The sequence below is a fragment of the Heteronotia binoei genome, chromosome 4 (assembly GCF_032191835.1).
Source record: "Heteronotia binoei isolate CCM8104 ecotype False Entrance Well chromosome 4, APGP_CSIRO_Hbin_v1, whole genome shotgun sequence".
In the NCBI taxonomy this organism is placed as follows: Eukaryota; Metazoa; Chordata; class Lepidosauria; order Squamata; family Gekkonidae; genus Heteronotia; species Heteronotia binoei.
In genome coordinates, this window is record NC_083226.1 from 186,295,151 (window position 1) to 186,315,656 (window position 20,506).

General features: G+C 54.2%; 1 protein-coding gene across 1 annotated transcript in view; it reads left to right on the forward strand.

The window, feature by feature from the left end:
* LOC132570219 (phospholipid-transporting ATPase ID-like) overlaps nucleotides 1–20,506 on the forward strand; it is a 56,710-nt gene that overhangs the window by 24,152 nt on the left and 12,052 nt on the right. Inside the window, exons 8-16 of the mRNA XM_060236647.1 lie at nucleotides 638–796; nucleotides 2,565–2,653; nucleotides 6,694–6,890; nucleotides 9,889–10,097; nucleotides 14,635–14,678; nucleotides 14,816–14,978; nucleotides 15,098–15,289; nucleotides 17,155–17,270; nucleotides 17,958–18,122. Of these exons, the coding sequence (XP_060092630.1) occupies nucleotides 638–796; nucleotides 2,565–2,653; nucleotides 6,694–6,890; nucleotides 9,889–10,097; nucleotides 14,635–14,678; nucleotides 14,816–14,978; nucleotides 15,098–15,289; nucleotides 17,155–17,270; nucleotides 17,958–18,122 (1,334 nt within the window). The remainder of the gene's footprint in view (nucleotides 1–637; nucleotides 797–2,564; nucleotides 2,654–6,693; nucleotides 6,891–9,888; nucleotides 10,098–14,634; nucleotides 14,679–14,815; nucleotides 14,979–15,097; nucleotides 15,290–17,154; nucleotides 17,271–17,957; nucleotides 18,123–20,506) is intronic.

Below are 20,506 nucleotides of genomic sequence, written 5' to 3' on the forward strand. Positions count from 1 at the left end.
GAGTGGAGGGGTTTCTGAGGAGGGGGGGGCTTCAGCGGGGCCAAGACAGGAGGAGGATAGGGCTGGCCTTTGCCAATTCCAAGGATTGACACTCTAAGAAAATCCCTCAAGCTGTTTTGCAAAAGCATGTCCCCCCCCCCAGAGCAGTACCCCCTCACCCACCCCTGCTCTTATTTTATTTAGTTCGTTATATATCAAGATTTATAGCCCGCCCTCCCCTAATGGGCTCAGGGCAGCTAACACAGTTAAAAACCACATCGAATATTAAAAAGAACATATAATAAAATCAGTTTCTCACATTTTGTTGCTGAACCATGGCACAGCTGTCTGGAGCAGAGAGTCAGCCGCTGAAGGCATGGCCAGGGGGCCAGTGAAGCCTGAGTCAAACCCCTGCTCAGCTAGGGAGCCCACCCCTGGCCCCCGGCAAATCCTGGCCTGCCTTGCAGGGCTGTTGTGCATCCCCTTGCACTCCTTCAAGGCAGGGGCCGTGGGATAGTGGCCTGAGGAGCAGGCGTGGTGGTCGAACCCGAGCCAGAGAAAGCAGCTTTCCCTGAGAAGCAGCCGCGGAAGTGGAAGCAGGTGAGGCCAAGGAGAGAACTGCGTTCACCCCAGCCCCCCCACCCCTCTTTGTCTTCAGGGGAAGTCCGATGCGAAGCCCCCAACAACAAGCTGGACAAATTTGTGGGGACCTTGACCATCAAGGGGGAGAAGTTTGCTTTGGACAACGAGAAGCTGCTGCTCAGGGGATGCACGATCCGCAACACAGACTGGTGCTTTGGGCTGGTCCTCTTTGCTGGTGAGTCTCAGTGTGCAGTAATGGGAACTCCCTACTCACGAGCTGAGTTCTATCCCAGCGAAAGCTGGATTCAGGTAGCCAGCCCAAGGTTGACTCAGCCTTCCATCCTTCCGAGGTCAGTCAAATGAGTCCCCAGCTTGCTGGGGGGAAAGCGTAAAAGACTGGGGAAGGCGATGGCAAACCAGCCCGTCAAAAGTCTGCCGTGAAAATGTGAAAGCGTCACCCCAGAGTCGGAAACGACTGGTGCTTGCACAGGGGACCTTTCCTTTTTTCTCAGAACTGGGGGCTTCTGGGGGGGCCGCCTGCTCTCGCCAGTCTCCAGCTCTTGCCTACCCTGCTGCCCTGAGGGGTATCGTTTGGGGTACCTTCTTGTGCCTCCCACCTAGGAAGCCCCTCCCCCCTCCCCACAGGTGTGTGTGACCTGGAGGAAAGGCCAGGGAAGAAAATTCCGGCCACCTGGGATCACAGTTCACATAACATCCAATGCAAAAAAGCAAACGCTGGGATACACTGGCTGACAACATTTAGTAAAACTTTTGAAAGTCATATAAGACTTTAATGTATGTTATGAAGTACCACTTTACAGCATTACAAGAAGGGTCCCTCCAGTCTCGAGGAACCAGATCAAGGCTCATTTTGCCCAAAACACTTCCTCAAGAGTGTTCCTGTTTCCTTTAGGGTTATCAGCCTTTTATTACGATGCAATGGAAATGCTCTCTGCAATCTCTTGATTTTCTTCAAGCTCTCTCATTCTCCTGGTGCCACTTTAGCATGTGTGTAATAGGAGAAAGCCAGTCCTTTGCTGGCAACATACTCTCAACAATATTTATATTCTAGGAGCAAGCCGTTCCTTTGGATGGCAAAATGCTCTCAATTTGTGTATCAATTTAGGAGCAAGCCAGACCTGAACCTCTTTGGCTGGCTCAAGGCTCTCAACAATTGTTAGTCTTAGAAAGCCCTTCCTGATTGAGGGCAATTTTAAGGCTCTCAGTGCCACTTTAAGTGTGTCGCTTGGGAGCAGCCAGCCCTGAATAACTTCTCAGCCCAGATGCTGTTAAGACGCTGGCAAAATTGAGAGAGAATGAATCATAGAATAGAATCCTAGAATCATAGAGTTGGAAGGGACCTCTAGAGCCATCTAGCCCACCACCTCCCAAGAAGGAAGCCTGTTCCACTGAGGAATCGCTCTAACGGTCAGGAAATTCTTCCTCATGTTGAGATGGAAACTCTTTTGATTTAATTTCCACCCATTGGTTCTGGTCCTACCTTCTGGTGCCACAGAAAACAATTCCACACCCTCCTCTATAGGACAGCCCTTCAAGTACTTGAAGATGGTGATGCTATCACCTCTCAGCCGCCTCCTCTCCAGGCTAAACATGCCCAGCTCCTTCAACCTTTCCTCAGAGGACTTGAGAGAGCTTGAAGAAAATTGCAGAGAGCATTTACATTGCATTGTTATAAATGACTAGTTGTTGTGCCTGGAGAAATGTATTTTTGATTTGGATTCACCTGGAGGTTGGCAACTGTGGTGCAGAAGCGCCTGGCTAGGCTCAGGGGCAAGAACCAGTGCTGGCTTTGGATCTGGCCCCCAGCTGGGGTGGGGCGGGGGGCCTACAGCGCTTGTTTGCTGCCTCCCGTGTGGAAGCAAAGGGAGCCCAAGGCTGGGCGGGCAGTGTCCATCCCCCCCAGCTGCTCTGAGTAGCGGCCCTGCTCCTGGGGCCCCCTCCTGCATTAATCACAGGCCCTGCGGGACTGCTTGATCTTCCAGGGCCGGACACGAAATTAATGCAGAACAGCGGCCGAAGCACCTTCAAGAGGACCAGCATCGACCGGCTCATGAACACCTTGGTGCTGCTGGTGAGTCTTACCTGCTCTGCGCTGTCCCGGCTCTGCCTGACTTGCCCCACCCCAGGCCAGGAGGGCGGCTTTTATTCCCACGGGGTTGGGAGGAAACTCATCCACTCATCCTCCCCCTCCCCCATCCTCTCCTGAGACTCTGGGCTTGCAGTGGTATGGGAGCTGCCTCCACCCCAAGATTAAATTTTTTGTTGTTCAGTCGCTCAGTCAAGTCCGACTCTTTGCGACCCCCTGGACCAAGTCACGCCAGGCCCTGCTGTCTTCTGCCATCCTCTGAAGTCTGCTCAGATTCGTGTTTGTTACCTCAGTAACGCTGTCCAGCCATCTCCTCTTTTGCCGTCCCCTTCTTCTTTTGCCGTCTGTCTTTCCCAGCATCAGGATCTTCTCCAGGGAGTGCTCCCTTCTCATTGGGTGGCCAAAGTATTTGAGCTTCAGCATCTGACCTTCCAGGGAACAGTCTGGGTTGATTTCCCTTAGGACTGACGGGTTGGATCTTCTTGCAGTCCAAGGGACTCTCAAGAGTCTTCTCCAGCACCACATCTCAAAAGCATCTATTCTTTTACATTCAGCCTTCATTATGGTCCGGCTCTCATAGCCATACATTACTACTGGGAATACCATCGCTTTGACTATACGGACTTTTGTTGGCAGGGTGATGTCTCTACTTTTTATTCTACTGCCCAGGTTTGCCATAGCTGTCCTCCCAAGGAGCAAACGTCTTTTAATTTCATGGCTACAGTCGCCATCTGCAGTGATCTTGGATCCCAGAAATGTGAAGTCTGTCACTACTTCCATGTCTTCCCCTTCTATTTGCCAAGGAGTGATGGGGCCAGATGCCATGATCTTAGTTTTTTTGAGGCTGAGTTTCAAGTCTACTTTTGTGCTCTCCTCTTTCACCCTCAACAAGAGGTTCTTTAGGTCCTCCTCACTTTCTACCATTAGTATCATCTGCATATCTGAGGTTGTTGATGTATTTCCTGGCTTGTGCTTCATCCAGGCCAGCATTCCACATGATGTACTCTGCATATAAATTAAATAAGCAGGGTGACAATGTACATCCTTGTCGAACTCCTTTTCCTATTCTAAACCAATCAATTGTTCCATATCCCGTTCTGACAGCTGCTTCTTGACCCTTATACAGGTTTCTCAGGAGACATGTGAGGTGGTCTGGTATTCCCATCTCTTTAAGGACTTGCCACACAATCAAAGGCTTTAGCATAGTTAAATTAAATTAAATTAAATAAAGATTAAATTACTCTCCCCCAAATTCCTCTTGATTTTTGTGCTCCCCAAGATGGGAGGTGTGCATAGTTTAGCTAAGCGCCAGGTCATGGGCAGAGGTACGATGCTTCTTTATGCAAAAACATTGATTTTCCTAGCAGCATTCTATTCAAAATGTACCAGCAGAGACACTGCCCAGGAAACATCAGCTTGCAAACGATCTATTTTATAGCAAATAAAAGAGAACAGAGACATCCTAGCTATCCCGACTTGCCAGAGTTGTCACTTCGTAAGCTCAGATCTCAGCCTCTCTTTGCTCTCTGCACGCTCCCCCCCCCCCCGCCCCAGGCTGACACGCAGTTCAACCCTTCCTTTCTCAGAGTCTCTCAAAGTCCTGTTACACAATGCTGTGTTGTTTTGCCCCACTGCTCTCTATGGCGGAGAGTCCAGTAGCACCTGTAAGACCAACAGAGTTTAATGTGTGCACAAAAAGCTTCTACCCAGAAGCAAACTGTTGGTCTTCAAGATGCCTGACCGGACTCAAACTTTGCCCTGTTGCTTCAGACCAACACGGCAGTGCCCACCTGAATCTATCAGGAGGTATTAAAGCCGACTCATCTCCCCTTCTCGTCAGCGGAGCCCAATTGCCTCTGCTCTGCCACAATCAAAGCCCAGGTTTCTTTTCCTGAGTGCCCCAAGTGGGATTTGAGAGCTGTTGTTTCGGCGGGTTGTCTTTGAAGGCGGCTCTGCAACACCACCCACGTTCCTTTCTTGGAAATATTTATATCCTGTCTCAGGTGCTGGAGGCAGTTTGCAGCTATCAGATGAAAGGATAGAAAGAGCTGCAAGACCAGTGGAAAAGCAAGTGCCCAATAGCAGAAAGCTTTAGACATCACTTTTTTTCTTCTTTTTTTGCACTGGATTTAGGGCAGGGAGAAAAAGGAGCACTTCACAGGAATTGGACTGGCTGGTGAGGGGCGGGGGAGGACTGGCCTTGCTGTCTCCTGGAGATTTGGGGGGAGGGCAGGGTTTGGGAGGGAAGGGAGTTCAGTGGCAGAGGGCCCACCCTCCAAAGCAGCCATCTCCCCCAGAGGAATTGGGAATTGGTATTAATTCCAGGAGATCTCCAGAGGAGGTTGGCAACCTTTTGAGTGGAGGGGAGTGCTGGACCTGGGGTGGGGGCCATGGTGGTCAGCCGGACATGCTGCCTCCTGGCCAGCGTGTCGGGAGGACCCTGTGCTGCCCAGGCCTCAAGAGCACCGCAGGCCTCAAATGCCAGAAGCTGCTCTTCTCCCTCCCCCTGTGATCCCACTCAGTGGGGCTCTGGGCCTGCCATTCTGCAGAGAGTTCGGGATGTTTAGCCTGGAGGAAGAACTTCCCGTTAGAGCGATTCCTCAGTGGAACAGGCTTCCTCCTCGGGAGGTGGTGGGCTCTCCTTCCTTGGAGGTTTTTCAACAGTGGCTAGATGGCCACCCGAGAGCAATGAGGATCCTGTGAATTTAGGGGGAGGTGTTTGTAGTTTCCTGCATTGTGCAAGGGGTTGGACTAGATGGCCCTGGAGGTCCCCTCCAACTCTTCTATGATTCTAACAGGCTTCCTCCTGGGGAGGTGGTGGGCTCTCCTTCCTTGGAGGTTTTTCAACAGAGGCTGGATGGCCATCTGACAGCAATGAGGATCCTGTGAATTTAGGGGGAGGTGTTTGTGAGTTTCCTGCATTGTGCAAGGGGTTGGACTAGATGACCCTGGAGGTCCCCTCCAACTCTTCTATGATTCTAACAGGCTTCCTCCTGGGGAGGTGGTGGGCTCTCCTTCCTTGGAGGTTTTTCAACAGAGGCTGGATGGCCATCTGACAGCAATGAGGATCCTGTGAATTTAGGGGGAGGTGTTTGTGAGTTTCCTGCATTGTGCAAGGGGTTGGACTAGATGACCCTGGAGGTCCCCTCCAACTCTTCTATGATTCTAACAGGCTTCCTCCTGGGGAGGTGGTGGGCTCTCCTTCCTTGGAGGTTTTTCAACAGAGGCTGGATGGCCATCTGACAGCAATGAGGATCCTGTGAATGTAGGGGGAGGTGTTTGTGAGTTTCCTGCATTGCGCAAGGGGTTGGACTAGATGACCCTGGAGGTCCCCTCCAACTCTTCTATGATTCTAACAGGCTTCCTCCTGGGGAGGTGGTGGGCTCTCCTTCCTTGGAGGTTTTTCAACAGAGGCTGGATGGCCATCTGACAGCAATGAGGATCCTGTGAATTTAGGGGGAGGTGTTTGTGAGTTTCCTGCATTGCGCAAGGGGTTGGACTAGATGACCCTGGAGGTCCCCTCCAACTCTTCTATGATTCTAACAGGCTTCCTCCTCAGGAGGTGGTGGGCTCTCCTTCCTTGGAGGTTTTTAAACAGTGGCTAGATGGCCACCCGAGAGCAATGAGGATCCTGTGAATGTAGGGGGAGGTGTTTGTGAGTTTCCTGCATTGTGCAGGGGGTTGGACTAGATGGCCCTAGAGGTCCCTTCCAACTCTTCTATGATTCTAACAGGCTTCCTGGGGAGGTGGTGGGCTCTCCTTCCTTGGAGGTTTTTCAACAGAGACTAGATGGCCATCTGACAGCAATGAAGATCCTGTGAATGTAGGGGGAGGTGTTTGTGAGTTTCCTGCCTTGTGCAGGGGGTTGGACTAGATGACCCTGGAGGTCCCTTCCAACTCTAGGATTCTATGAGTGGTGCTTCTATGGAGGGGGTGGGAGGCAACTCTTGGGGGGCTCCCTCTTTCTTGGATCCTGTGCAGGGGGTGGGCCTTCTCTCTCTGACCCAAGCACTCCTTCTTGGCAGATCTTTGCCTTCCTGACCGCCATGTGTCTCATCCTGGCGGTTGGCAACAGCATCTGGGAGTGCAAGAAGGGCTTCTACTTCCAAGTGTACTTGCCATGGCCGAAGGACATCCACTCTGCGCCCTTCTCCGGCTTCCTCATGTTCTGGTCCTACGTCATCATCCTCAACACGGTGGTCCCCATTTCTCTCTATATCAGGTAAGGGGGGCCAGCCAGCCTGGCTGTGGAAAGAGGAGGGAGGGAGGACCGGGGGCTCCTGGGGGCGGAGTTTGCTGGAGCTCTCAGCCTTTGGCTCCACCCCTCCTGGGGCCAAGAGAGCCAGTTTGGTGTAGTGGTTAAGTGTGCGGACTCTTCTCTGGGAGAACCGGGTTTGATTCCCCACTCCTCCACTTGCACCTGCTGGAATTGCCTTGGGTCAGCCATAGCTCTGGCAGAGGTTTTCCTTGAAAGGGCAGCTGCTGGGAGAGCCCTCTCTGCCCCACCCACCTTAGACGGTGTCTGTTGTGAGGAAGGAAGGAAAAGGAGGTTGTAGGTCGCTCTGAGACTCAGTCCTTGAAAGGGCAGCTTCTGGGAGAGCCCTCTCAATCCCACCCACCTCACAGGGTTTCTATTGTGGGGGGAGAAGATAGATTGTGAGACTCTTGGAGACTCTGAGATTCAGTGTGGAGAGCGGGATATAAATCTAATATCATCAAGAGGGAAGGCCACAGCTTGCCACCCCCCCCCCCCCCGGTGCAAACAAATGCCAGGAGAAGCAACGGGGCTGCCCCAGCACTTGCTGCCTCTTTCCATCCCTCCCACCTCCTCCCAAGTCTGAAGAAGATATTGGATTTACATCCTGCCCTATGTTCTGAATCTCAGAGTCGCAGAGCGGTCACAATCTCCTTTACCTTCCCCCCCTCCCCCAACAAACACCCTGTGAGGCGGGTGGGGCTGAGAGAGCTCCCTCAGAAGCTGCCCTTTCAAGGACAACTCCTACCAGAGCTATGGCTGACCGAAGGCCATGTCAGCAGCTGCGAGTGGAGGAGTGGGGAATCAAACCCGGTTCTCCTAGATAAGAGTCTGTGCACTTAACCACTACACCAAACTGGCTCTCACAGAAGCTGCCCTTTCAAGGACAACCTCTGCCAGAGCTATGGCTGACCCAAGGCCATTCCAGCAGCTGCAAGTGGAGGAGTGGGGAATCAAACCCGGCTCTCCCAGATAAGAGTCAGCACACTTAACCACTACACCAAACTGGCTCTCACAGAAGCTGCCCTTTCAAGGACAACCTCTGCCAGAGCTATGGCTGACCCAAGGCCATTCCAGCAGCTGCAAGTGGAGGAGGGGAGAATCAAACCTGGTTCTCCCAGAGTCCACACACTTAACCATTACACCAAACTGGCTCTCTGTGACCTCGACTGCTGAAGGGCAAACGAGGGACATCCCACCAGGTCCCCCTGAGAAGAACTTTCAAAGGAGTTGTGTAAAAGAGAGCGTGAGGCAAACTCCTGAGTGATGGCCAGGGGCAGGCAGCAAAGCAGAGGAGGGAGCTGTGGCCCAGGGCACCTGGTTGGCAGCAGAAGGTCCCGAGTTCAATCCCCGGCATCTCGTGAACTTGACCTGGGTAGCCAGTGAGGGGAAAGGCCTTTCTCTGCCTGAGACCCTGCAGAGCCGCTGCCATTGCAAGTGGACCAGACTGACCTGGACGGACGGCCCCTCTGGCTCAGGAGAAAGCTGCTCCAGGGCTTCAGGCGGATGTGTGCTTTCAGCGCAGCCCTTGCTGGGCCTGCTCTACCTCGCCAGCAATGTTCCCTCTACGCTGCGGAGTCCTGTGAGCAAAAACTCCACTTTGTGAGCTGCTGGCATTAACGCTGTGAGCGACTGCATCAACTTGTGTGCTCTGAGGCCATTTTTCCTGAGCTAAGACAAAAAGGTGTGAGCCGGAGGCTAAAAATCTGAGAGCTAGCTTACGCTAAAGAGCCCTGTGGCGCAGAGTGGTAAAGCTGCAGTCCTGCAGTCGAAGCTCTCTGCTCACGACCTGAGTTCGATCCCTGGTGGAAGCTGGGTTTTCTGGTAGCCAGCTCCAGGTTGCCTCAGCCTTCCATCCTTCTGAGGTCGGTCAAAGGAGTCCCCAGCTTGCTGGGGGGAAAGCGTAGAGGACGGGGGAAGGCAATGGCAAACCACCCCATAAAAAAAAAAGTCTGCCATGAAAATGTCGTGATGAAACATCTCCCCAGAGTTGGAAACCGCTGGTGCTCATCATCATCATCTTCTTCTTCTTTTTCTGCTTCTTTAACTTTTTCTTTTTAGCTTAGGCTAATTCAGCTAAGAAGGGACACTGCCCCCCAGCTGGTGTTTTGGCAGGCTGCAGTGCCTCCCTCTGCTGGAAAGCCATGGCAGACGGCACCTCCCCAAATGGCATGCAGCAGTTCACATGCGGGGGGCGGCCTTCTTGACTCCCGTCCACGGGTTATGTGCTGATTCCTTCGGAAGCCTCCCTCGAATGGCCCATGCAGTCCAACACTCTGTGTCACACAGTGGCCAAAAAAAATTTATATATACACACACACACACACACACTGTGGCTAATAGCCACTGATGGACCTCTGCTCCATATTTTTATCTAAACCCCTCTTGAAGGTGGCCATGCTTGTGGCCACCACCACCTCCTGTGGCAGTGAATTCCACATGTTAATCACCCTTTGGGTGAAGAAGTACTTCCTTTTATCTGTTTTAACCTGTCTGCTCAGCAATTTCATCGAATGCCCACGAGTTCTTATATTGTGAGAAAGGGAGAAAAGGACTTCTTTCTCTACTTTCTCCATCCCATGCATTATCTTGTAAACCTCTATCACGTCACCCCGCAGTCGACGTTTCTCCAAGCTAAAGAGCCCCAAGCATTTCAACCTTTCTTCATAGGGAAAGTGTTCCAGCCCTTTAATCATTCTAGTTGCCCTTTTCTGCACTTTTTCCAATGAAGGAAGGAGAAGTCAGGAGAAGCTAGCAGGGATGGCACCTGGCAGCTGAGGTGGGGGGGAGGTGTTTTTTTCTGTTAATCCTCCCCCCATCTTCCATTTGCTCCTGTGCTATAGATACAGACCCGCACATAGATATTCATGCGTCTGATGAAGTAGGCTGTTGCTCACCAAATCTGTTTTTTGCAATAAGCGGCTTCCTTATGGCCAGTCGGTCAGTTGCCTTCCTTTTTCTCCAGCGTAGAGATCATCCGTCTCGGGAACAGCTTCTACATCGACTGGGATCGGAAGATGTACTACCCGCTGAAAGACACCCCCGCCCAGGCCCGCACCACCACCCTCAACGAGGAGCTGGGCCAGATCAAGTACATCTTCTCGGACAAAACCGGCACCCTGACGAGGAACATCATGGTCTTCAACAAATGCTCCATCAACGGGAAGTCCTACGGTAGGGGCCCTTTCGGCAAATGGACTCTGGCAGGCCTCCCCCCCCCCACTCCCCCCAGATTTCATGTCAAAAACAGGATGCAGGACGCTGGAAGGGCTGAGAGTTTCCCCTGCTGGCACCTGGCAGCTGCACTTGCCCTTGCTGAGATGCTGTGGGCACAGGGGAGGGGGGATGAAGCTAAGGATTTTGTGAGACTTCCTTCTTTGTGGAGTTCAGGGGGTGACACTCACCTATGACGTTTAAGCCATCAAAGAGCATCTTCCCCCCCGTCCTTGTGCAATGTTGGAGACTATGCCTTGGGTACATAAGAGAAACCATGTTGGATCAGGCCAAGGGCCCATCCAGTCCAACACTCTGTGTCACACAGGGGCAAAAAAACCCAGGTGCCATCCAGAGGTGCATCAGTGGGGCCAGGACACTAGAAGCCCTCCCACAGTGCCACCCCCCAAGCACCAAGGATACAGAGCATCTCTGCCCCAGACATAAGAACATAAGAGAAGCCATGTTGGATCAGGCCATTGACCCATCCAGTCCAACACTCTGTGTCACACAGTGGCCAAAAAACCCAGGTGCCATCAGGGGGTTCAGCAGTGGGGCCAGGACACTAGAAGCCCTCCCACTGTGCCGCCCCCCAAGCACCAAGGATACAGAGCATCCCTGCCCCAGACATCATCATCATCATCATCATCATCATCATCAATTTATTCTTATATCCCGCCCTCCCCCGCCAAAGCGGGCTCAGGGCGGCTCACATGACAAGGGTTACTCCATGATTACACTAAAATCCAATCATTACAATAAAAGACAATTAAAATAGTTAAATACATTCAATTAAATTAAATAAACAATTAAAATTATTAACAGCTACAAATTAAAGTGCCACAGTTCAGTATATGTATAAGATGGCTAGGTGTCATTTCCGGGTTCCATCTTAAACGTGAGTTGATAGAGGGTGGTTTTGCAAGCCCTGCGAAACTGATTTAGGTCTCGCAGGGCTCGCACCTCCTCTGGTAGTTGGTTCCACCATTGGGGAGCCATTGTGGAGAAGGCCTGCTCCCTTGTTATCTTCAGTCTGGCCTCCCTTGGTCCAGGGATTCGTAGTAGGTTTTGGGAACTGGATCTCAGTGCTCTCTGGGGAACATATGGAGAGAGGCGGTCCCTAAGGTAGGCAGGTCCTCGGCCATATAGGGCTTTAAAGGTAATAACCAGCACTTTGTAGCGAACTCGGTACACAATTGGCAGCCAGTGCAGCTCCTGCAGCCTAGGCTGTGTTCCCACCGTGGAAGTCCCACTAACAGCCTGGCCGCTGCATTCTGCACTGGCTGTAGTTTCCGCGTTCGGTACAAGGGCAGCCCCATGTAGAGGGCATTGCAGTAGTCCAGCCTCGAGGTGACCATTGCGTGGATCACAGTTGCCAGGTCGCTGCGTTCCAGGAAGGGGGCCAACTGCCTCGCCCTCCTAAGGTGGGAGAAGGCGGATTTGGCAGTGGCAGCTATCTGGGCCTCCATTGTCAAGGAAGGCTCCAGTAGCACTCCAAGCTCCTGACCCTGCACACTGGTATCAGTGACGCACCGTCAAAAGTCGGTAGGGAGACCTCCCCTCCTGGCCCACCGCGACCCACACAAAGGACCTCTGTCTTCGCTGTATTCAGCTTCAGCCCACTCAGCCTGAGCCAGCCTGCCACGGCTTGCAACGCCCGGTCCAAATTTATAGGGACATCGTCAGTCCGGCCGTCCATCAATAGATAGAGCTGGGTGTCATCAGCATACTGGTGGCAACCCAGCCCATACCTCCGGGCAATCTGGGCAAGGGGGCGCATGAAGATATTAAACAACATCAGGGAGAGAACTGCCCCCTGAGGCACCCCACAATTAAGTAGGTGTCTCTGGGACAGCTCTCCTCCACTCGCCACCCTTTGTCCCCGACCTACAAGGAAGGAGGAGAGGCATTGTAAGGCTAGCCCCCGAATTCCTGCGTCGGCCATGTTGCATCAGGCCAGTGGCCCATCCAGTCCAACACTCTGTGTCACACAGGGGCAAAAAACCCAAGGTGCCATCAGGAGGTGCATCAATGGGACCAGGACACTAGAATCCCTCCCACTGTCCCTGCCCCCCCCAGCACCAAGAATAGAGAACATCCTTACCCCAGACATAAGAACATAAGAGAAGCCATGTTGGATCAGGCCAGTGGCCCATCCAGTCCAACACTCTGTGTCACACCATGGCCAAAAATCCCCAGGTGCCATCAGGAGGTCCATCAGTGGGGCCAGGACACTAGAAGCCCTCCCACTGTGCCCCCCCAAACACCAAGAATACAGAGCATCACTGCCCCAGACATAAGAGAAACCATGTTGGATCAGGCCAATGGCCCATCCAGTCCAACCCTCTGTGTCACACAGTGGCCAAAAACCCAGGTGCCATCAGGAAGTCCACCAGTGGGGCCAGGACACTAGAAGCCCTCCCACTGTGCCCCCCCCACCCAAGCACCAGGAATACAGAGCATCACTGTCCCAGACAGAGAGTTCCAACAATGCACTGTGGCTAACAGCCTCTGATGGACCTCTGCTCCAGATGCTGATCCAATCCCCTCTTGAAGCTGTCTGTGCTTGCAGCCGCCACCTCCTGTGGCAGTGAATCCCACGTGTTAATCACGTGGACAGTGAAGGGAGGGTCCTGAAAGCCACAGGTTTGGCGTGGTCTCTACTGCTGCGTTAAGCATCTGCTTGATGTCATCGCAGTACACTCTGTGTGCCACTTCTGTCCTTCTGCTCTGCTTCCGTTGCTTTCCGGAAGTTCCAGGCTTCTGCAGCTCCAAAGCACTGGCTTGGGAAGGTCCTGTTTTGTTGACTGTACTGACTTGCTATGTGCAAAATCCCCCTTGAGTCATAGAATCATAGAGTTGGAAGGGACTTCCAGGGTCATCCAGTCCAACCCCCTGCACAATGCTGGGAACTCACAAACACCTCCCCCTAAATTCACAGGATCTTCATTGTTGTCAGATGGCCATCTAGCCTCTGTTGAAAAGCCTCCAAGGAGGGAGAGCCCACCACCTCCCCAGGAGGAAGCCTGTTAGAATCATAGAAGGAAGAGACCTTCAGGGCCATCTAGTCTAACCCCCTGCACAATGCAGGAAACTCACAAATACGTCCCCCTAAATTCACAGGACCTTCATTGCTGTCAGATGGCCATCTAGCCTCTGTTGAAAAGCCTCCAAGGAAGGAGAGCCCACCACCTCCCCAGGAGGAAGCCTGTTAGAATCATAGAAGGAAGGGACCTCCAGGGCCATCTAGTCCAACCCCCTGCACAAGGCAGGAAACTCACAAACACCTCCCCCTAAATTCAAAGGATCTTCATTGCTGTCAGATGGCCATCTAGTATCTGTTTAAAAACCTCCAAGGAAGGAGAGCCCACCACCTCCCAAGGAGGAAGCCTGTTCCACTGAAGAATCGCTCTAATGGTCAGGAAGTTCTTCCTGATGTTGAGCCGAAAACTCTTTTGATTTAATTTCAACGCGTTGGTTCTGGTCCTACCTTCCGGGGCCACAGAAAACAATTCTGCACCATCCTCTAAATGACAGCCCTTCAGATGGTGATCCTATCACCTCTCAGCCAGCTCCTCTCCCGGCTAAACATCCGCAGCTCCTTCAATTTTTCCTCATAGGACTTGGTCTCCAGACCCCTCACCATCTTCGTCGCCCTCCTCTGGACCCCTTCCAGCTTGTCTATATCCTTCTTAAAATGTGGTGCCCAAAACTGAACACAATACTCCAGGGGAGGTCCTTCCAGAGCAGAGTAAAGCGATACCAGCACATCACGTGATCTGGACACTAGACTTCTGTGGATACAGCCCAAAATTGCATTGGCCTTTTTTGCCGCCGCATCACACTGTTGACTCATTTCAATGTGACATGAGTCCCTGGGAGGAAGGCGAGGCGGGCTAGAAATGATGCCAGCCAACAAAAAGTCAATAACATCTGCTCGGAATCCCTGGGCTGCTCTTCATGCTGTAGGACTGGCAGCCCCATCCCCGCGGCGCAGGCTGCCTGGGTGCCGCTCAGTCTCTGCTGGATGTTCAGCAGAATGCACAGGCAGTGGAGGCCAGACCCCCAGAAAGGATTCCCTTCCCTTCCACACTCCCCCCCCCCCCCCAATACGGGGCAGCTTCTCTTGAAGAAAAGGTAGAGGAGAGAGCTGTCCGTCCTGCTAGGGAGGAGGGCTACGGACAAAGGTGCTTCAAGTCCGTAGTGCAGAAATGCCCACACCATAGACCGGAAGCCCTACGAGATTGGACTTTGTCTCCTGCCCAGGCGAGAAGATGCTGGTTCTAGAGAGACCCGTTTGTCTAGAGAGCCCCTCGCTGGTCTGCAGGTGTTCCTTGACCTCCCCCCCCACAAATCCCAGCTGTGCAGATATTGGTTGCCTGGCCAGGAAAGCACCCGGTCCAGACTGGTTGTGAGCGGGAAGGTGCCAAGGCACCTCTGCCCAGCTGGGCTAGCGTGCTTGGCTCCCTCTACAGCCACGTGTGTTTCTGACCCACAGGGGATGTCTACGACACAGAGGGACAGCGGGTGGAGATCACGGAGGTAAGGGCTGCGGTGGTGGCGTCTCTTGCCAAGGGTCACTGGCCAGGCCTTCCTTGCTACTCTGCTGTCTCATTGGGAGGCCCATGAGGCACCTGGGACTTCCACAAGCCCCCCTTTCAGCAGTGCTGCTCTTGCAGGCTACCCAAAAAGTTGACTTCTCCTACAACCCGCTGATGGACAGCAAGTTTTCATTCTACGATTCAAGCCTGGTGGAGTCTGTGAAGAGGGGCGACCCGGCGACCCACAAGTTCTTCCGGCTGCTCTCCCTCTGCCACACGGTGATGCCAGAAGAGAAGGAAGGTAGGTGTGGGGCGGGCTGGGAGTCCCTCTTTGCCTCTGCCTCTTCCTCGCTGGAGGGGGGGGTGGCCAGTGACGGGGCCTTCCAGCCGGAGCTGACGTGGCCCCTCTCCCTCGGCCAGCAGGCACCCTGGTGTATCAGGCCCAGTCTCCAGACGAAGGGGCCTTGGTGACGGCCGCCCGCAACTTTGGCTTTGTGTTCTGGGCCCGCACGCCTGAGACCATCACTGTGGTGGAGATGGGAGAAACGGTGGTCTACGAGGTGCTCGCCATCTTGGACTTCGACAATGTGCGCAAGAGGATGTCCGTCATTGGTAGGTGCCCCTCCCCCCACCAATGACTGGCTTCGGACAGATCCACGTGCCCCTCCCTCTGCCTGGGGCTTTTGCTTCCGGCCTGCCTGAACCTTTCAAACAGTTCAAGCTGTCCCCAGAAGCAAAAATTGCCCTTTTGTATGGCAACCTGGACTTTCCAGAGTGGGGCTTCGGTGACCTGATGCCAGACCTGATGGGTGGTTGGGCTGCTCTTTCTACTAGTAGCCACCCTGATGAAGAGAAGAAGAGGTGCAGGAACAGGAAGCTCTTCCCAGTGGAGTGCCGCCAGGGCAGGCTCTTTGAGGTGGTCTCCTGCAGACAGACAGAGCTCCTGGAGGGCCCTTGGTGCTTCCCACCAAAGGGAGGGTGGACAGAAGGGCAGGAGGGGGAGGCGGTGGGGAGAGGGTCAGAGAGGCCCTTTTGGAGGGCAGGCAGAGGACAAAGAGAGGGAGCACAGGGAGGGAGGAACGAAGGGAGGGAGGGAGGGAGGAAGGAAGAAGGAAAGGAGGAAAGGCGGGAGGAAGGGAGGGAGGAAGGAAGAAGGAAAGGAGGGAGGGAGGAAGGAAGAAAGGAAAGAAGGGAGGGAGGGAGGAAGAAAGAAGGAAAGGAGGGAGGGAGGGAGGAAGAAGGAAAGGAGGGAGAGAGGAAGGAAGGAAGAAGGAAAGGAGGAAGGGTGGGAGGAAGGGAGGGAGGAAGGAAGGAAGAAGGAAAGGAGGGAGGGAGGAAAGAAGAAGGAAAGGAGGGAGGGAGGAAGGGAGGGAGGGAGGGAGGAAAGAAGGGAGGGAGGGAGGAAGGAAGAAGGAAAGGAGGAAGGGTGGGAGGAAGGAAGAAGGAAAGGAGAGAGGGAGGAAAGAAGAAGGAAGGGAGGGAGGGAGGGAGGAAAGAAGGGAGGGAGGGAGGAAAGAAGGGAGGGAGGAACAGTGAGGGAGGAAAGGAGGGAGGGAGGAAGAAGAAAAGGAGGAAGGGTGGGAGAAAGGGAAGGAGGAAGGAAAGGAGGAAGGGAGGAAGGAAAGAAAGAAGGGAGGGAGGGAGTAAGGGAGGGAGGAAGGAAAGGAGGGAGGAAGGTAGGAAGGGAGGGAGGAAGGAAGAAGGAAAGGAGGAAGGGAAGGAGGGAGGAAGGGAGGGAGGGAGAAACGAAGGAAAGGAGGGAGGGAGGGAGAAAGGAACGAAGAAAGGGAGGGAGGAGGAAGGGAGGAACGGGGGGAGGAGGTAAGGAAGGGAGGGAGGAGGGAAGGGAGGGAGGAAGGAAGGGAGGGAGGAAGGAAGAAGGAAAGGAGGAAGGGAGGGAGGGAGGAACGAAGGAAAGGAGGAAGGGAGGGAGGGAGGGACGAAGGGAGGGAGGAGGGAGGGGAGGGAGGAGGGAAGGGAGGGAGGGAGGAGGGAAGGGAGGGAGGAATGGGGGGGAGGAGGGAAGGAAGGGAGGGAGGGAGGGAAGGGAGGGAGGGAGGAAGGAAGGAAGTCCTTGAGATGAGCAAACTGAGAACAGAAAAAGAGCAGCCCAGAAGCCCAGAGAAAGCCTGTAGAATCCTAGAGCTGAAAGTCACCTCCAAGGTCGTCTAGTCCAACCCCCGTGCGCAATGCAGGAAATCCACGAATACCTCTCCCTCCCGCACCCACCCAGTGGTCCCCTCTGCATGCCCAGAAGATGGCAAAACCCCTCCAGGGTCCCTGGCCAAATTCAATAGAAGGGTTTGGCCTGTCCTTGCTGGCTCTATTCCTGCTCCCCCCACCCCTGGAAAGCAACCCCCTCCCCGTCTTTAACTTCCAGCACACCCCCCCTCCCCATGCCCATGCCAGCCTTTGCCGGTGTGCTGTGCGTTCCTCAGGCTGGGCTCTCAGTCTTTGCCCTCTTCTCTCCTTCCCAGTGCGGAGCCCCAAGGGGGAGCTGACCCTGTACTGCAAGGGGGCCGACACCATTGTGTACAATCTCCTGCATCCTTCCTGCGGGCCCCTCAAGGAAGAGACCACAGAGCACCTGGAAGTAAGTGGGGACCGCTGTGGGTCGGCCCTGAAGCATGCAGACAGGCCCCATCCAGCTTGGGGCAGTGGTGCCCCAGGGAAAAGTGGCCTCAGCCCCCTCTCCCACCCCCGTGTGCCATTGTCCCAGCCTGAAACGGCCCTGGGGAGTCGCTGTGTGCCCTCCGGGGGCACTGAGATGGACGTGGCCACAGGTCCTTTGAACCAACAGCCAAACAGCACCTCCGGGGCAGTAGCAGGTTGGAGAGATGGTGCCGGAGGGGCGGGCGAGGGAGAGGGGTTGAAATTGAAGCAGGCCACTGTGCAAGTCTGACCAGAAGCCCTCCTGGAGCACCTGGCTGGGGCTGGAGGATTGCGGAGGGTATAGATGTGCGCGGGGGGGGGGGGGGGCATGTGACCTGGCCCCTTGACAGTTTTGGGTGGCCCTCACCTCCCATCCTACGGCTGCCCCCTCCCGTGTGATTTCAATGGTGCAGGGGGCCACCCAGCAGCAGCACTGAAAGGGCCCACAAAGCAGCTGATTGGTGGGCTCTAACCCAGGTGGGAGGGGCCGTCTCCAGCCCCCTGAGCAATTTAAAGGGCCCCCCTCCCTGCGGGGCTGGATGTGCTTCATAGAAACGCGGCTGAGGTCCTGGAGCCCCCCGCAGGGCATCCCTGGAGGCTGTCAGCCCTCATTTCCTCACTCTTGTAGGAGTTTGCTGGGGAGGGCCTGCGGACGCTGGTCGTGGCCTACAAAGACCTGGACGAGGCCACCTTCCGGGGCTGGCAGCAGCGCCATCATGAGGCCAGCACGGCCCTGGTGGAGCGAGAGGAGAGGCTGGTGCGGCTGTACGAAGAGATCGAGACCAACTTGACGGTAGGTGCCGGTAGGGGCTCAGTGGGGCCGGAATTCGGCCCTTGCTGGAAAAGGGAAGGCAGCACTTGGGGGGTTCCTGGCTGCTTGCCACATAAGCTGTTTCTGGACCTAACACGTCCCTTTTGATGTAGTGCCAGTTTGGTGTCGTGGTGAAGTGCGCGGACTCTTATCTGGGAGAACTGGGTTTGATTCCCCACTCCTCCACTTGCACCTGCTGGAATGGCCTTGGGTCAGCCTTAGCCCTCACATTGTCCTTGAAAGGGCAGCTTCTGTGAGAGCCAGTTTGGTGTAGCGGTTAAGTGTGAGGACTCTTATCTGGGAGAACTGGTTTGATTCCCCACTCTTCCACTGGCAGCTGCTAGAATGGCCTTGGGTCAGCCATAGCCCTCACACTATCCTTGAAAGGGCAGCTTCTGGGAGAGCCAGTTTGGTGTCGTGGTGAAGTGCGCGGACTCTTATCTGGGAGAACTGGGTTTGATTCCCCACTCCTCCACTTGCAGCTGCTGGAATGGCCTTGGGTCAGCCATGGCTATCACAGAGAGCCAGTTTGGTGTAGTGGCTAAGTGAGCGGACTCTTATCTGGAAGAACAGGGTTTGATTCCCCACTCCTCCACTTGCACCTGCTGGAATGGCTTTGGGTCAGCCATAACCCTCACATTGTCCTTGAAAGGGCAGCTTCTGAGAGAGCCAGTTTGGTGTCGTGGTGAAGTGCGCGGACTCTTATCTGGGAGAACAGGGTTTGATTCCCCACTCCTCCACATGCACCTGCTGGAATGGCCTTGGGTTAGCCATAGTGGTTAAGTGTGCAGACTCTTATCTGGGAGAACGGGGTTTGATTCCCCACTCTTCCACTTGCACCTGCTGGAATGGCCTTGGGTCAGCCAGAGCTCTCTTATCTGGGAGAACCGGGTTTGATTCCCCACTCCTCCACTTGCAGCTGCTGGAATGGCCTTGGGTCAGCCAGAGCTCTCTTATCTGGGAGAACCGGGTTTGATTCCCCACTCCTCCACTTGCAGCTGCTGGAATGGCCTTGGGTCAGCCAGAGCTCTCTTATCTGGGAGAACCGGGTTTGATTCCCCCCTCCTCCACTTGCAGCTGCTGGAATGGCCTTGGGTCAGCCAGAGCTCTCTTATCTGGGAGAACCGGGTTTGATTCCCCCCTCCTCCACTTGCAGCTGCTGGAATGGCCTTGGGTCAGCCAGAGCTCTCTTATCTGGGAGAACCGGGTTTGATTTCCCACTCCTCCACTTGCAGCTGCTGGGTGACCTGCAGCCAGTCACAGTTCTCAGAGCTGTTCTCAAAAGAGCTCTCTCAACTCCCACCTGCCTTACAGGGTGTCTGTGGTGGGGAAGGGAAAGGAGATTATAAACCACTCTGAGACTCCGAGTGAAGGGCGGGGCAGAAATCCAGTCTCCTCCCCCTTCTCCCCCCTCTGCATGGGGACCCAAAGCAGCTTCCATTGAAGAAGAAGAAGACTGCAGATTTATACCCCACCCTTCTCTCTGAATCGGAGACTCAGAGCAGCTCACAATCTCCTTTCCCCACAACAGACACCCTGTGAGGTGGGTGGGGCCGAGAGGGTTCTCACAGCAGCTGCCCTTTCAAGGACAACTCCTCCAAGAGCTCTGGCTGACCCAAGGCCATTCCAGCAGCTGCAAGGGGAGGAGTGGGGAATCAAACCCCGTTCTCTCCACGGACTTAACCACGACACCAAAGTGGCTCTCTCATTGCTCTCTCACAACAGCCCCCCTCCCCCCAGTGTGAGGTCAGCGTGAGGGCATGAGTGTGCAGCTGGTCCACGGTTCACCAGCCAGCTTCCATGGCAGAGAGGGGATTTAAACCTGGATCTCCCAGCTCTTAGTCCAGCATTCTAACCCCGTGCCCATTCTGGCTCTCCTCTCTGACTTTACGCCATTGAAGACTGCGCCATCCTGTATGATGGTGGTGTGTGCCGCGAAGCATTTTGGATCCGTTTTAATAACATTCACCCTATTGGGTATTTTGCAGTGGTGTGCCTGTTTCCCCTGTCCCCATCTCCTCCCTCCACTGGGTGTTTTCTCGATTGAGTTGGCCTTTCCAGCCCCACTCTCCTCCCGCAAGGCCGCTTCCTTCTCTTCATTTGCTGGGCTCCACTTTCTCCTCTTGTGGATTTTCGGCTTCTTTCCTTTTCCTCTCCTTCACTACTGCTGCACTTGCAAGGCCTGCGTGGTGGGAGTTGTTGGGATTATACCCCCAACAATATAAAACACCAAACTCAACACCTGCAGGAACCCGAAACAACCTGCAGTTATCAGAAGGCTAATACATACTAATGTTTTAAGACCTCATAGATAAACTTTCTTAGACTATTTAGAAAACAATTTATTAGACTCCAAGTTTTTCTTT